The sequence below is a fragment of the Dermacentor andersoni genome, chromosome 7 (genome assembly GCF_023375885.2).
Source record: "Dermacentor andersoni chromosome 7, qqDerAnde1_hic_scaffold, whole genome shotgun sequence".
Classification (NCBI taxonomy): Eukaryota; Metazoa; Arthropoda; class Arachnida; order Ixodida; family Ixodidae; genus Dermacentor; species Dermacentor andersoni.
The window spans coordinates 178,063,304-178,080,487 of record NC_092820.1 but is presented as its reverse complement, the minus strand read 5'-3'; the positions used below and the strand labels follow the sequence as shown (position 1 = coordinate 178,080,487).

At 44.3% G+C, this 17,184-nt stretch overlaps 1 protein-coding gene across 3 annotated transcripts in view; it reads right to left on the bottom strand.

The window, feature by feature from the left end:
- Positions 1 to 17,184, bottom strand: part of LOC126533185 (BTB/POZ domain-containing protein 7) — a 139,575-nt gene that overhangs the window by 35,639 nt on the left and 86,752 nt on the right. For all 3 annotated transcript variants that reach the window (XM_055071638.2, XM_055071639.2, XM_050180452.3), the window contains exons 8-9: positions 12,044 to 12,119; positions 1,562 to 1,863 (exon numbers count right to left, since the gene is read on the bottom strand). In XM_055071638.2, the coding sequence (XP_054927613.1) occupies positions 1,562 to 1,863; positions 12,044 to 12,119 (378 nt within the window). The remainder of the gene's footprint in view (positions 1 to 1,561; positions 1,864 to 12,043; positions 12,120 to 17,184) is intronic.

The following is a 17,184-nucleotide window of genomic DNA, read 5'->3' as shown; positions in this document are numbered from 1 at the left end:
GTGAGGACAGAGGATCCTGACGTGAACTGAGACGTTTAACTTGCTCCTGCATGGAGTGGGCTTCCCTAACTGGAGCTGTGTAACTAAGCTAAATAAACCCTTTTTCATTCATTTTCTACAACCTGACGTAGTAGTCAATGGGCTTGGTGGATGCCATGCCCTGAACTCCACACTAGCCGCAGCATTATCATGTGAGGACACCAGCAGCAGCAAGACTGAAGACTAGTTTAATGTGCACACTTCAGGGAAGAGCAGTATTTAGACACACGAACACCCTGTGCACAAGATTCTGGTTTACTCAATGCCGTAAGTCTTGAATCTGCGTTATCTTTAAAGCGCAGCTGTTGCTGAAGCTCAGAGAAGGTACTCCTTGTAGGGCAACGAAAAGCTGGAAGAACTGTCCATAAGTGATTTCCTGGCATCGAAGCCTGGAGTGGTTATTACTCTCGAGCCAAAACAGTGTTGGCTCGAACCGCCGATCCAACATCTGGTGCAGGAAGAACATGAGGAAACAAACACCAATGCCAGGGTTTGCCGGTCTGAATATGCACATCCGCGAGGCTGATGCAACGCATGACGAGCATCCTACTGTAGGTCCTGCTAAATTCAAGGGCTCAAAGCTGTGTTTATCATTGCAGCATGTCTTGTCACTAAGGTAACTGGTTACATATAATTGGTTACAGAAAAAAGTCAACAGTATAACCTGAAATTTATTTTGTATACTTAATTTATTTCCATATTAAAATAATAATAATAATTTATTTTGTATATCTATTTATTTTATAAATAAATAAAATAAAATAAAAAGAAATAAAGGCAAAGCTTTGACAGTGAGAGCAAAGTATTGGGCAACTACACGAAGTAAGGCTAGTAGTTTTATCGGGTTTATTAATTACAGGAAACACTAGCTTACAAATTAAATTAACAAGCTTGATGTCACATGGATACAGGCAAAAATGAACAGATCTCACTCATTGACCATGAAACGAACGCTCGCTGTCACAACACAGGTGTGATGAAGAGCACAGGCAGTGGGAAGCAAACGCTTTGTGCTGGTTCTCGCTTCACAGAGTCTCGAAAAGTTGAGATTACATGACCTCCAACACCAGAGGCGTGCGGGAACACAGCGCACACAAAGCCACTAGCCATCTCGGCTCAGCCAGCCTTTACACTCGCTCACCTGCAGCCGCTAGTGTGTCCTCGTCCCTACTCCTAACGAATGCTTGATCACGTGACCTCAAACAGTGGACTCATCCCCTCAGGATCACCCTAGCACGCTTTCCCCTCACATCCATAGCATACAATGCAGGGAAGTGCAATAGGATCTTATAGCACTTGGACTTTATATAATCCATCACCGTGACAACAAAAATTTGCCTGCAGTGTCCATGTAATTACTATCACAACAAAAGTAATCTACCGAAGGATGTAATTGATCATAACTAATTAATTACATGTAATTTGTCACATACAAGTCTGCTCATATGGCAACCACTGAATAGATATGAGTGAAATTTCTTGCATTTAAGAGAGAAGTGTGATGCAGGCTTGACATACTCACCTTAGCCTCTTCCACATAAGGAGCGAAGAGGCGAGGCCGAGGGCCTGCCAACCAGGAAGCAGCTCCCCTGGAGGGCGGGGCCTCCTCCCCTCCCAGCATACATGGTGGTGGGCGGGGAAAAAGGCCACGCCTCTGGGCCGACAGCAGGGCATCCGCGGCCGGGGGAAGCACATGCGCTGTCCGCACATGGCACAGCAGCTCAGAGAGCAAGTCTCGCAGTTCACCGTCACTCAGTAGGTCACGCCGGCTGCGGGCACCACGCCTGGCAACGCTGTGTGCTGTCTGGCTTACTATGTTCGGCTCTGCACAGATTTCAACAGGAGCTCAACAGCTTAAGAAGTAATGAAATCTGGGCAAGTTGGTACACTGGCACTTTGAAAGAAACAGAGCAAAAAGACAATATACAAGAAAGAGTGGAAGACAGGACAGCACTAGGCATGTCTACAGGGTCATGTCCTGTCTTCCTTTCTGTATTTGCTGTTTTTTTTTTTAAACAGGTTAGCCTAGGTGCTAGTCTGAATGAAAGATGAAAAAGAAAAAAAAAATGATGAAGAAAGGTATGAAAGTTTTCAAGGCGATCAGAATTCTTAACCTACTTCAGCCATATTGTGTCTATCTATCTATTGACCCTTTTCGCAGCGATCCTGTGGCTGCTGCCATGTTTGATCATGTGGTGACGTATCCATTGCTTGCCTTAACTGCCCAGTTACTTGCCTCCCATGTTTACAATGGGTGTGTAAGACACCAATGCGGCTTAGCAAACCTCCGTTTCGGAAGATATCATACATGATGACTGGGTGGACGAAATGAAGCTTTGGCCACAGCTTCAGAGAACATACAACAGCACTTTCAGAGCTGATAAACTATATCCAAATGGTGTGAGCAGCGTATATTGTGCTTGTTCTATAAGCAGGGCCAAATATGTATTCCAAGCTATCCAAACTTTCCGCTTATGAATTAAATCAGGATTAGTGTGTTTTGCTCATCATTCTTTGATCATCAGCAGCAGCAGCCTATCTTATGTCCACTGCAGGATGAAGGCCTCTTCCTGCTATCTCCAATTAGCCCTGTCCTGTGCCAAGCGATTCCAGCTAGCGCCTGTGAATTTCTTATTTCCATCACCCCACCTAGTCTTCTACCATCCTCAACTGCACTTCCCTTCCCTTCGCACCCATTCTGTAACCCTAATGGTCTACTGGTTATATAACCTACGCATTACATGACCTGCCCAGCTCCACTTCTCTTAATGTCAATTAGAATATCGGCTATACCTGTTTGCTCTCTGATCGACACCGCTCGTTTCCTGTCTCTTAACGTTACGCCTAACATTCTTCGTTCGATTGTTCTTTATTTGGCAAATATTCACTCGTCACATTTCTGACTTTCTCAATGTGGTCAGTGTCTGACTATATTCTGCCTAATCGCTCACGGGTGTGCTAATTTCCGATAGATTTGGTCTTGCTATGTGCAAGGCTTGAAACATAGCTGTTTTTTACCTTGCAATACCTTGTAGCAAAGATGTATTATTGCTAGTAACTCACTCATGTGCATCGTCACAAAACATTCAGCTTCGACCATTCGTGTGCGATCGGTGTTGTCCGTCATTTATTGTGCATATATGGTTCGCCTATATTCAAGTGTGCGCCCATTCACTCATTGACACGTTGGCGATAGAGTGAGCGTAAGTTTCCGTGCCAGTTGGGGTAGATGTGTGTCGATACTGTGTGCAGGTCTTGTTGTGAAACTTAATAAGAGGTAAAAAATGAAGGTTATACAGGTCTACGCCCCTACATCCAGTCATCATGACAAGGAAGTCGAAAGCTTCTATGAAGACGTGGAATCGGCGATGGGGAGAGTGAAAACAAAATACACTATACTGATGGGCGACTTCAATGCCAAGGTAGGCAAGAAGCAGGCTGGAGACAAGGCAGTGGGGGAATATGGCATAGACACTAGGAATAACAGGGGAGAGTTAGTAGTAGAGTTTGCAGAACAGAATAATATGCGGATAATGAATACCTTCTTCCGCAAGCGAGATAGCCGAAAATGGACGTGGAGGAGCCCGAACGGCAAGACTAGAAATGATATAGACTTCATACTCTGCGCTAACCCTGGCATGATACAAGATGTGGACGTGCTCAGCAAGGTGCGCTGCAGTGACCATAGGATGGTAAGAATTTGAATTAGCCTAGACCTGAGGAGGGAACGGAAGCAGCTGGTACATAAGAAGTCGATCAATTAATTAGCGGTAAGAGGGAAAATAGAGGAATTCCAGATCAAGCTACAGAACAGGTATTCGGCTTTAACTCAGGAAGAGGACCTTAGTGTTGAAGCAGTGAACTACAATCTTGTGGGCATTATTAAGGACTGTGCAATAGAAGTCGGTGGTAACTCCGTTAGACAGGATACCAGTAAGCTATCGCAGGAGACGAAAGATCTGATCAAGAAACGCCAATGTATGAAAGCCTCTAACCCTACAGCTAGAATAGAACTGGCAGAACTTTCTAAGTTAATCAACAAGCGTAAGACAGCTGACATAAGGAAGTATAATATGGACAGAATTGAACATGCTCTCAGGAACGGAGGAAGCCTAAAAGCAATGAAGAAGAAACTAGGAATAGGCAAAAATCAGATGTATGCGTTAAGAGACAAAGCCGGCAATATCATTACTAATATGGATGAGATAGTTCAAGTGGCTGAGGAGTTCTATAGAGATTTATACAGTACCAGTGGCACCCACGACGATAATGGAAGAGAGAATAGTCTAGAGGAATTCGAAATCCCACAGGTAACACTGAAAGAAGTAAAGAAAGCCTTGGGAGCTATGCAAGCGGGGAAGGCAGCTGGGGAGGATCAGGTAACAGCAGATTTGTTGAAGGATGGTGGGCAGATTGTTCTAGAGAAACTGGCCACCCTGTATACGCAATGCCTCATGACTTCGAGCGTACCCGAATTTTGGAAAAACGCTAACATAATCCTAATCCATAAGAAAGGGGACGCCAAAGACTTGAAAAATTATAGACCGATCAGTTTACTGTCCGTTGCCTACAAAGTATTTACTAAGGTAATTGCAAATAGAATCAGGAACACCTTAGACTTCCGTAAACCAAAGGACCAGGCAGGATTCCGTAAAAGCTACTCAACAATAGACCATATTCACACTATCAATCAGGTGATGGAGAAATGTGCAGAATATAACCAACCCTTATATATAGCTTTCATTGATTACGAGAAAGCGTTTGATTCAGTCGAAACCTCAGCAGTCGTGGAGACATTACGGAATCAGGGCGTAGACGAGCTGTATGTAAAAATACTGAAAGATATCTATGGTGGCTCCACAGCCACCATAGTCCTCCATAAAGAAAGCCACAAAATCCCAATAAAGAAAGGCGTCAGGCAGGGAGATACGATCTCTCCAATGCTATTCACAGCATGTTTACAGGAGGTATTCAGAGACCTGGATTGGGAAGAATTGGGGATAAGAGTTAATGGAGAATACTTTAGTAACTTGCGATTCGCTGATGATATTGCCTTGCTTAGTAACTCAGGAGACCAATCGCAATGCATGCTGACTGACCTGGAGAGGCAAAGCAGAAGGGTGGGTCTAAAAATTAATCTGCAGAGAACTAAAGTAATGTTTAACAGTCTCGAAAGAGAACAGCAGTTTACGATAGGTAGCGAGGCACTGGAAGTGGTAAGGGAATACATCTGTTTAGGGCAGGTAGTGACCGCGGATCCAGATCATGAGACTGAAATAATCAGAAGAATAAGAATGGGCTGGGGTGCGTTTGGCAGGCATTCTCAGATCATGAACAGCAGGTTGCCATTATCCCTCAAGAGAAAAGTGTATAACAGCTGTGTCTTGCCAGTACTCACGTACAGGGCAGAAACCTGGAGGCTTACGAAAATGGTTCTATTTAAATTGAGGACGACGCAACGAGCTATGGAAAGAAGAATGATGGGTGTAATGTTAAAAGATAAGAAAAGGGCAGATTGGGTGAGGGAACAAACGCGAGTTAATGATATCTTAGTTGAAATCAAGAAAAAGAAATGGGTATGGGTAGGACATGTAATCAGGAGGGAAGGTAACCGATGGTCATTAAGGGTTACGGGCTGGATTCCAAGAGAAGGGAAGCGTAGCAGGAGGCAGCAGGAAGTTAGGTGGACTGATGAGATTAAGAAGTTTGCAGGGACGACATGGCCACAATTAGCACATGACCGGGATAGTTGGAGAAGTATGGGAGAGGCCTTTGCCCTGCAGTGGGCATAACCAGGCTGCTGCTGCTGATGATGATGACTGTGTGCGTAACTTACTATGACAGGAAGTGGCGCTACTCCCTTTGTCATTGTTTAATGAACGGTACTCCCTCTTGCCAACGTTGCAGGGCTGAAGCACTTTTTTTGAAGGTTAGTGATACAACGCTGGTGGATGAGCAAATTTCTCTACACTCGAGGAAAGCCCTACATCTCGAAGTGCCGGTAACATGTACGGACAGTTCCATCAGCGGTCCGCGAACTTGGCTACACAGATTCATTCAATTCCTTAATATGCCAGTCACTATTTTTGCAGCCAACTACTGCACACGTCTTCAATCCACATGAGTAAATCAAGCATGATTGGAACACTGTGCATTTGTGAAAACTCAGTTGCATTTCCGACAGCTGCTCGCACAGAAGCAAGGTGGAACTGGGAGTAGTTTCATATTCGTGCGCTGTCGCTGAGGTTACGTGCGGCACACCGCTGAAAGCGCCAATCTCATTTCTCTAGAACAAACTGCTCCACGAAAAGTGTCAATAGACCTTTGCAACAAGAACAACCTTGGCCTCCCCATAATCAACTTACCAGGAATTCTTACAAGCAATCCAAGAAAATTCTGGAACATAGTTAACCCTAGTAATAAGTGCAGTAATATTTCATTGCAGGATAAAAACAATGCACCTATTCCCGACAATGAATGTCCGACAGCATTCAACTTATTTTTCACATCCGTCTTTACAAGAGAAGATAATTGTAACATACCTTTTGTTCCCGATTTTGATTTCCAGTACATGGCTCCCATCACTACCACTTTAAAAGGCATAGTCGATCTTATAGATAACCTTAAAATGTTTTCATCCTCTGGCATAGATGGTATAAATTCTAAAATACTAAAAAACACAATACTAGTATCGAGCAAAATTCTCCTACACCTATTTAACCAATCCCTTACAACTGGTACGCTTCCTACAGACTGGAAGATAGCAAAAGTAGTTCCTGTCTTTAAGAAAGGTAACAAGAGTTGTAGTGATAATTACCGTCCTATATCACTAACATGCATTTGCTGCAAAATGTTGGAACACATTATCGCATCCCACATATATTCTCATCTTGAAAGTAATAACTTTTTTTACCCGAAACAGCAAGGTTTCCGAAAAGGATTTTCTTGCGAAACCCAACTACTATAATTCACGTCAGACTTACAGTTTGATATGAACAGTAATAAACAAATTGACTGCAGCTTTTTGGGCTTCTCAAAAGCATTCGATCGTATAGCCCATAGTCGCCTGAGATAAAAGCTCTCAGCAATTAAACTCGGCTCACTAACCCTATCATGGATTCGTAATTTTCTTACTAATCGCGAACAGTTCACTGTTGTTGCCAAATTTTCCTCTGGCCTCTCTGACTTATTACTGGTAATCACCACCTCAAGGCAGTGTACTTGGACCTCTTCTCTTTTTAATTTACATTAACGACTTACCGAACAATATATTTTCTTTTGTACAATTATTTGCTGATGACTGCATTGTATACCGTTCGATTAACTGTCCCTCTGACCACGCGGCACTCCAAAATGATCTTGCACATATCAGTGATTGGTGTGCTACATGGCTCATGTCCCTAAACGTGTCGAAGTGCAAAATAGTTTCCTTTGCTAGAAAAACTGTTAACTCTCACTGTTCTTATCATTTGGATTCTAACATAGTTGACCACCACAGAATATAAGAACTTAGGAGTGCTCCTTATGCACAATCTTTCATGGACTAAACACATCACCTCCAATACAGCTAACGCCTCCAGATCATTAGGATTTCTGCGCCGCAACTTAAGAAGTGCGCCTTCACCACTACACAAACTAGCTTACGTAACTATTGGACGGCCACAAATTGAGTACGCCTCTTGTATATGGTCTCCTCATCAAAATTACCTCATCGAACTCCTGGAGAGCATCCAGAATAGAGCAAGCCGTTTCATTAAAAAAAATTATAGTAACCAGTCAAGTGTAACCCAAATAAAAATCAATCTTTCGTTGCAACCGCTAACTATTCGCCGTGATATTGCCCTTCTATTATTATTTCATAGATTTGTTCACACAGTTGGGCTAACCTTATCAAACCTGAAAAAAGCATCCTCGACGTCACACCAACTGAACAATCAGTTCCGCTACACCCGAATTTATGGTAACACACACGCTTTTAATTTTTCAGCTTTGCCCCGTGCGGTCCGTTTATGGAACGCTCTACCAGATAACATCACTTGCCAATTGAAACACAGTGCATTTTGCAATCTGCTAACCGATCAATATGCCGTTTCAACCATCTAAACACGTCACATCATTTGTGATTTTCCTTCATTTTTTTCTACAAGTTAAAGAATTTCAGTGGTCCCAATTTTTTTTACAATGCTTACTACTGTATAACATGCAAAAACGTTTACAATGTTATTATGCTATTATGTTATTGTTTACCATTTATTCTTATTGCTCTACATATTGTATTTGCTAATGTATTAATTTTCCATGTTGTGTGCGTACTCCTTTCATTATGCTGATGTTTATTTTTTTCCCGATTCCATACTAATATTTTACCGTACTTCTCCCCTTACACTATGCCTTCTCGAAGGCCTGTAAGGTACATGTAAATAAATAAATAAATAATGCCCTCTGGACTGTTGCACTCATTTTGCGTGAGACCCCTGTAGAAGCAATGCAGAACCTGCTTGAGTACCACACTCAACAGTCCAGTGAGGAGGTTCTCTCGCTTCCCATTAGAAACGCCTTTATGCTGCTCTGGCACTGCATGGTATTGAACTGAGGGATAACACGGGGAAGGTGGGAGATGGGAATTCAAGACAATGAGTAAAACGAGAACAAGATGAAAGCAGGAGCCAGCATTTTGACAAGTGGACTTGTCTTCTTCAAGGCATGGGTGACGGTATTGTACTGGTGTCACACGGTTTCCTCATACAGAGCAGTCCAACACTTATGCGCTGTGCCACGAATGTTCGTGAGCAGCAAGAGATTAATTCCTGTGTGAAACTTAACATGTTGTGTTGGCTTAAAGGCCCCTTTAAAGCCCGCCACCCTCAAAATGGAATACCACATGATATACATCAGTTTCTTTGAGCTGCCTGATGTTCTTCTATGTGGCCACTGGGTATGTGCCACTGTGGCACAGGAGATGCCCGAATGCACGGTGCAGGAAGAACAGGTGCTCCAACGACGCCTCCCTATTGGTGGTGTTTCACCTCTGCACTGCTGAACGGCAGCACACGTTAAGAGGCCGAAGAAGCGGGAAATTTGAGCTTGTAAGCAACTGTATCCAAAGTGCGTTGAAAGAAATTAAAACAAATTTTTTCACTGTTCCTCTACAATCATTTAAATCACTCAGGTGCCATAACAGACGATAATGACTCCGACAATTTGGTCGCGCCGCGTGCTCTAGCAGATGGCATTGTGTCAATCCTTCGAGCGGTTGCCAACGAGTGCCGCGGGCAGAGGATAAGCTATTAGTTTAGCAATGTCCGCTTCAAAATTGAGCACTCTATCATCGTCGTTTTTGGTAAGCGCTTAAAAATTCAGACAAACAGTCTGAATCGCAAGAGAGGGAAGGGAGGTCTGCATCTCGAGCTGTGACATTGCCTGGTGGAGACGGATTGTAGGCAAGAAGTGATTCGCACCAAACTGCAACAGCAGGTCTTGCATGTGCAAAGACAGAGTTTCCATGTTCAGTGGAAACAGTCGAATGCGTGGTTCCTAGGATGCTTTTGAACGTGAAGGCCAAGTCCTGCGACCAGGAGAGTAGGGCTGTGAGAAGCACTTCGACCTTACATACGTTACAATTAGTTCGTGGACAGCAGTGCACAATTAAAAAATTTAAAAGGGTCTGAACTTGAGCTTGTTGATAAGGCTTCATTACGGGGAAACAGTGCAAAAGAAAATAGGACAGGAAAAACGGACAGGACAGGCGCTGTCCAGTTTGTCTTTCTTGTCTCGCTTTCTTTTTCTTTTTTTGTTTCCCTGTAATGAAGCAGTGCACAATAAATTTGTTATCGTTGGCACGGCCGGAAGAGCAAATTTTAGAAATATGGCTAAGATGCACGTTAAAGAAGCCTGGGTGGGCATAAATAATACTGTAGTCACCAGCTATGGTGTACATTTTATGTTGAATTCCAATGATAGATCCAGATCAAGTTTTTCTGCTCTGTATGGAGCAATCCTATTCCAATGGAAAAATGAGACCATGAGTTGTGTGTTCTAATGGTAGATTAGGACCAGCCACCGATTATGGAATGCTCTGCGGAGCCAAAATAATCGCTCCGCTGAAATCAGCATATTTGACTGGAAGGCCAAGTGACGTATTTCCTTCACCCGCCTCTGCTTACTGTCACGGTCGCCTGTTTCCGGTCATGGGCAGCTACGGATGACATGGAAAACATAGTTGCGCTGTGTGTTCTTGTTCCTGCTCCTGGATAGTGACAGCTCCGACTCAGACACTATAAGTTCCCAAGTCCAGTGATGATTCTTCCGACATGGAAGAAAAACAAATGCACGAAATGCCGGGATGATCCAGATGATGGTGGTAATGGTGATGATGCCTACCCGATCCACCTCTAGTCTAGCACTCTCTCACTTGATTTCCCTTTACTTTGTTGAGAGTCAGCGCCGTGTCGCCATTTTATACCTTCTTTTGTCCTTGTCTTGTGTTGCGCTGTAACAAACGTTACTATGAATAGCAACCAACTGGCCCAACTTGCCGTCTTGATTTTAATATTGAGTTGAATATAAAATATCATATCACTTATGAACAAGGTCCCCCCTGTGCTCTGTTGGGCAACAAGAGGCCTGTTTACGTTATTTGATACATTTAATGCCGTTATGATTTGGATTTTAGTTCGCTTGAAAAGCTTGTAAATGAGAACAAAGGAAATGTGGCTGCATATGGTGCTCTAAGACAATGACACTAATTCAACAAACAAAAAGCACATCAGTAGATGCATGCAGAACTGTGGCGCTCACTGAAGGAGCAAAGCGTGTTACTGTACAGTACCACATGTTGTTCTAAAGAGACTGCCCAAATAATAAGGAGATTTGCCTAAATCTGAAGGGAAAATTCGTAGGCTCAACTACTGTTAACAAGTACTGCTGAACAGGCGAGTTGGTGCATGATATTCTTGTCTTGCTTTAGTGGAACTCAGTTTGAGTATGAAGGGACAGGGTCAGGAGACAGTATGAGCGCTAACTTCCAATTAGTTTTATTCCATGACCCTATTGCAAATTATATGACCCCTCAAAGCACATGCGACAAAACAATCTAAACAAGAAGCTTAGAAGAAACACACGACTGCAGTTCACTGCACAAGTGCCTACCATCTTAGAAAATCAAGTTCATTGCCTAAGGAAGATAAGGACGGTGCACTCACGCACGCCTTACCACATTTGGTGATGGCATCAGCCTCAATAATCCTGTGCATTAGTTGATTATGACTGCATCCTATGATCACGTGATCTTTAAAAACTGGCTTGCATCCACAAGTCTCGCAATGCATGGCAAGGAACCCACTTGATGAAATTTTGTTAACATTGTAACTATGCTCGTGCAAGCGATCACTAATACATCTTTCGGTCTGCCCAATGTAGACGTTGCCGTCACAATCAATTAATGCGCGAGATTATTGAGGCTGATGCCACCACAAAATGTGGTAAGGTGTGTGTGTGTGTACACCCTCCTTATCTTTGTTAGGCAAGGAACTTGATTTTCTAAGACGGTAGGCATGTGTTCAGTGAACTGCAGTCGTGTGCTTCTTTTAAGCTTGTTGTTTAGATTGTTTTGTCACGTGTGCTATGAGCAGCCATATAATGTGCAATAGGAGAATAGGGTCATAGAATAAAACCAGTTGGAAGTTAGCGCTCATCCTGTCACCTGTCCCATCATACCCAAACTGAGTTGCATTAAAGCGAGACAAGAAACTACTGCGCATAAATGATTTTCGCCATGAACTTATGTGCCTGCTCAACAACTGCAGTTCTCGTGCAGCAGTGGCAGCACAAGGTTCTCCATGTGCACGTGCGTCAGTCCGTCCCTGCATCACCTCTTCCCCTCCAACACAAATATTCGACAACTTCCAATGGTGAACTCTCGAATTGAATAGCGAGAACCATTTGATTCGAAACATCAAATATTTGCACACCCCCTATTAAAAAGTGTAGCCAGACAAAGGCTCACCTCTTTCTTCCATCCTCTTGAGCAACTGCTGCTCTCCCCACTTGAGTACAGCCACCAGGATCTCCAGCTCACTTGCCTGCAATTTCACACAGCCTTCTTTTTTCTTTCTTTTGATATTTGCCACTCTATGTCAGTTGCAACAGCGTTTGTTTCTAAATACAGTTAAACCTCAACATAACCAAGTCGGTAAAGTCTGCACTACACTTAGTTATATTTCACTATATTGAAATTCAATCTTTTATGGAATTAAGTAAAGACACTGTATAATTATTTTTACATGAAGGGGCCTTAGAATTTTACAAATTACAGCTTCGCGCATTAATAATGTAACTGTTCAAGTGCAGAACTATCTATAATGCAGCCTTTTCTGACTCCAATTTATCTTCTCCCATGTATATGCATACCACTTATAGTGCAGCTATGCAAGACAACATACCAGTTATAATACTGCTTTCGCAAGAAAATCCTGCAGACAACTGCAGCAGTGAGCATGCTTCTCCACGAGGTGCACCGGCCGATGGGAGGGAAGAGCAACAAGGGCAATGCAAAGGAGGATGAGACATGGAGCAAACAAACGAGGAATGAAGACAAAGAAAAAAAGAAAAGCGCTAATGGCAGCATGATGGGGGTGCACGGTGGTTGCTTAGGCAACGGCAAAGCTTTTGCTAAACTGCTTATCAGCAGCACGTGCTCCGCACTGAACGAACGCAGCTTCAGTTTGTGTGCGCCCATCGCAATGCAGGTCATTGTGAAGTACAAGTATCATGCATGCGACTTTGAATACTGTCAGTTTAAGTGGTGTTCCACAAATTTCCAGTGAGGGCACAGGTGGCACGAGCAACACTCGAATGGCGGCAACTTGGTCCGTGGTTGCCATGTTTTCAACATTGCATGCATGCCGATCGATCCGAGAAAAATTTTGCGAGGCAATGTACAGCGTTGCAAATTTCAGTCACCATTCTAGATTAGTTCTGTGAAGTTGGTGGTAGGAAACTTCAAATAATTGAGCAGGTCTTAAAAATCAGTCGCTGACTAACTTACTTTCCTTTGTACCGTCTTCTTTTTTTTTTTTTTTTTAGCTTAGTCTGCTGCATGCAAAGACTGTGGAATAAAAAGAGGAACAGCGCAACATAGGACAAGCTAGTAAAGAGCACAGGACAGAGCACTGACTAGCAACCAAATGCTTTATTTGCAGAAGCCGCATATAAAGACATCATTGAACATGACATAAAGAACATAAAAAGAAGGATAAGCATCAGCCAAGAAGATAATCCAGTTCTTTTGTTGAGAGCATGGGGGATACAGAACTGAAGCACGCATAGCCACTTTTGAATATGCAAAATGCCTCAAAGATTTCCCACTCACGCTTTTCACTATATCTGGCGATTATTTCGCACTTCTTAAAGATCGGGGTGCGGCCACACGTGTTACAGTGGGCAGCCAGATGACTGTACAGGTTTCCTTTTAGTGAAGCAGCATGCTCGTGCAGGCGATCATTAATGCACCTCCCCGTTTGCCCTATGTAGTAACATTTACAATCAAGCGGGATTTTATAGACAACCTGCGTTGTACAGTCAATAAAGCCACGAACATGATCTTTATAGCAGCTTTTGTGCACGACAGTATCGTCCCTGTTGACTATTTTGCACAACCCGCTTAGTTTATTAGGGGCATTGCACACCACCCCTACTCCTGCCTTGGCCGCAATTTTCATAATGTTATGGGAAACACGGTGTACATAAGGAATGATGGCAAGCCTAGATCTCAAAGGCAGTGACTGCATAGTTTGTTTTCCAGCGTTCTTTAACTGTTTTACAAGGCCACCAGCAACACTGCACAACACGCTGGTCGGGTAACCTGCTGGTGTTAATCTGTTGACTCGCGCTGAAAAGCTCTGTTCAACAGAGTGCTCGCACGAGCACTTCAGAGCAGCTCGCAAACATGCCTTAGTGATGCCTCGTTTTACAAGTTTGGAGTGTGCAGACAAAAACAGGAGAAGCCCTTTCTTTGAGCGAGGCGAGTAGCTCCAGCATACGTGATGAGGTTTAAAAACACTGTTAATGTAAAATCCTTCATTATCTCACTGAAGGTATCAATAATTGTCTTGAAGGTTAACTCCATGTTACAAGGGTCAACTGAATAGAATACAATAAAGTCATCAACAAAGCAAAATATTCTTACGGTCGTCAGCTGTAGGCAAGCGAGTAAGCCCCTGTCATAGCGTGCCAACAAAATGTCGCTAAGTATGGGTGCCAAACATGAACCTATACAGACTCCCTGCTTTTGAATTGAAAGCTTATTGTCATGACAAATGAATGTGGATTTTAGATAGTAGATGAGCATTTCCATGAAGCTGCCGAAACTCGTTCCACAGGCATTTTGAAACTTAACTCCGCCATGCTTATCGATGCACCAACTTCCTCTAAAATCAGGTTACTTGGTAACGAATGGTACAAGTCTTTGACATCAACGGAAAAGGCGCGGCAGTCCGGTGGGCACTCACTTTGCAAGAAAGTAGACACTTCATGTGGCTTCCGGATGAGGAAAGGGTCGTCCACTTCCAGATTTCCCAGGGATTTTTGCAGGAAAGCACCTAGGAGTCACTGCCAGGTTCCCCGCTCCGACACAATCACACGAAAAGGGGTTTGCACCTTATGTGTTTTTGCCAAGAAAAACACAGTCAAAGTTACGCCCTTTGAAGTTCTCACAGAGGATGCCAGCTTGGTCAGACCCGACGATTCGCACAGTTTGGCTGCTTCGGCCTTCACCTTTGCTGGCTTGACTTCACTTGCGTCCTTGAAGTGGCTGCTCAGAGCTTGCTCAGCCTTGAGATGGTAGGTCCCTGCAGGGGCGACTACGAAGCCACCTTCCTTGTCTGAAAGGAGCAGTTTCAAGCCCTCGTCCCGGAGTGAGGAAACAACAGAGGCTGCCTTTTCGCATTCCTTGTGTTAGGCAGCTAGGCCTAGCGTTAAGCAACTAGGCATAGCGTTTACCGCAGTGGTGGCTACGGCTGCCAGCGGATCTGCATGCGAGAACGCCAGTTCGAGGCGGCGAGGTAATCAAATGGCGGCACTGGTGGCTTTGATTAATGCTGTTTCGGATCTGCGGTCACGGCAAAAAGTCCGTAAAATCGGATGGAGAAGGGTTCTTGCGTCCGAAATTTCAGACGTTGTTATACATGGACTCTATGGGGTACGTGGTGGCGCCGCAAAGCCATCCGAATTATCGGGTGTCTGGAAAGTCAGTCGTTGAGTGCACACTGGCAACTCCTCCAACCGACGACACGCTGTTAAAAGACGATTCGTTACGATCCCACTCTATTACGCGAGTCTGCATGCATTACCACAACTTTCGTTCCCTTTCAATAAAATTACAGCTAATTTTCCCTGATAGAACCACACATTCTCCGAGTTTTCCCTGAGTAAATTCAGACTATTCATGATCCCTGAGAATCCATGAGAATTCCCGGTTGGTAGACACCCTGGGTATTGTATTTCACGTGGAATTGTGACAATGTCCATCGGGTCTGCTTGGTTATCTTGCAACATAGGAGATACTTGTATTCTTCAGAAGTCTTGGCAGCCATGTGTCTGTCCTGGATGACTCTCTTCTGCCAGGGCTCCCCAACACTGCTCAAGGTCCTGCGGCTCCTGGCGAGCACGATACACATCATGCACTTGGGCGATATGTCGAGTGAGTTACATCAGAGACAGGCGAGTTGAATATGTCATGGTGGCTATGCAAAAACTGTCAAAAATTTGCCCCCTGTATAGTTCGGAGCATTGAATGTGGTCTGCAGCAGCGCGGTAATTAGCCGTTTCCACAGTGCACGCGCACAAGTCCGTGGTGAGTGAGCACTTTTTCGTTTGGCAAAGGCGCAAACTCGGTATGCTCTCTTCACCGGGTCTGGCTATGTTGAGCTGACAAGTGCAGTGCATACAATATATGCTAACGATCATGTCTGCTAAGCATCACAGCCCTACGTGCAGTGGCAAGAGCCTAAATTTCAAACCAAACGCCGTACGCCCTTCTCCTCGCGTGTGCCACTGGAGCGTACTCCCAGTCGTAGAGTCGACGTCAATTGCACAAGTGCACCTATGTACAGGTGCCGAAAAAAGTGGTATACTCCACGCAGCAGGAACCGGAGCAACGGCAAACTAGAGTCACTGGAAAAAATTTCATAGTACCGCATTCGTTTTCCCCGCGCCGCCGACGCGTTCATTGGCCCAACCGTACCACATGACTTTGGGGTGCCATATACCTTCCAAGCGCCGGGCGGGCCGGCTGAGTTATAGCGCAGGCAGCGCAGGTTCCCTACGTTTTTTTTTTTATGTTCCGATTGTCACGCTCGCGTTTGACTGCAAGGAAATCATGCCTGGCAGCTGCGCCTTCGGATGCAGCAACCGAATTGAGTCTGGAAAGACTTTTCGCTACATTCCGACCGGCAAAATGACCGAGAGCGTCGTTCTGCGTGGTTACACAGAATCGGCCGGGAGAACTTGAAGCCTACAAAAAACACGCGCGTGTGCGAGATATAAGTACACCTTGCTTGTGCTTTTCGGCACTGTTTTAGAAGATATTTAAGCGAAGTGCACGCGGTGTTAGCGATGCTACGAAAATAGGAGTTCATTACAGGGATTGTTCGTGTCTTGCACGCTTGACGCGGGTACACGTGTATACGCGTTTGTTGCTCAACACACGCGGTTATTCCGTGCTCGTGGCACGCGAAGGCACACTTGCCGCGCTAGAATTCCGCGTCCTCACGTGCACCAGGTACTCGCATGATTTCTCTGCGCATGTGAGTGCGCTCTCGCCTCGAGTCACTCGACCCATATGGCACTTGTTTTTCGCAGATCGTGCCGATCGCAGTCAATAAAAACATGGTCAATGCGAGGCCCATGATACTTCCTTTTTTCCACTTATCCTTTGCTCATTTATACATACGCATTTCGAGCTTGAAACCAATGGCCAGGTGATATTCACAACACATGCTTTAAATTTTGAGCTTGTAAGCCGAGCACATGCAATGAACTGAAGTCAGCATACATATTATGTTTTATGTTGAAATGCTATGGTGCATACCCAAATAATGTTGTGCTTGATGCATAACAAGAAATACAAAACAACAGAACACCCAGTAG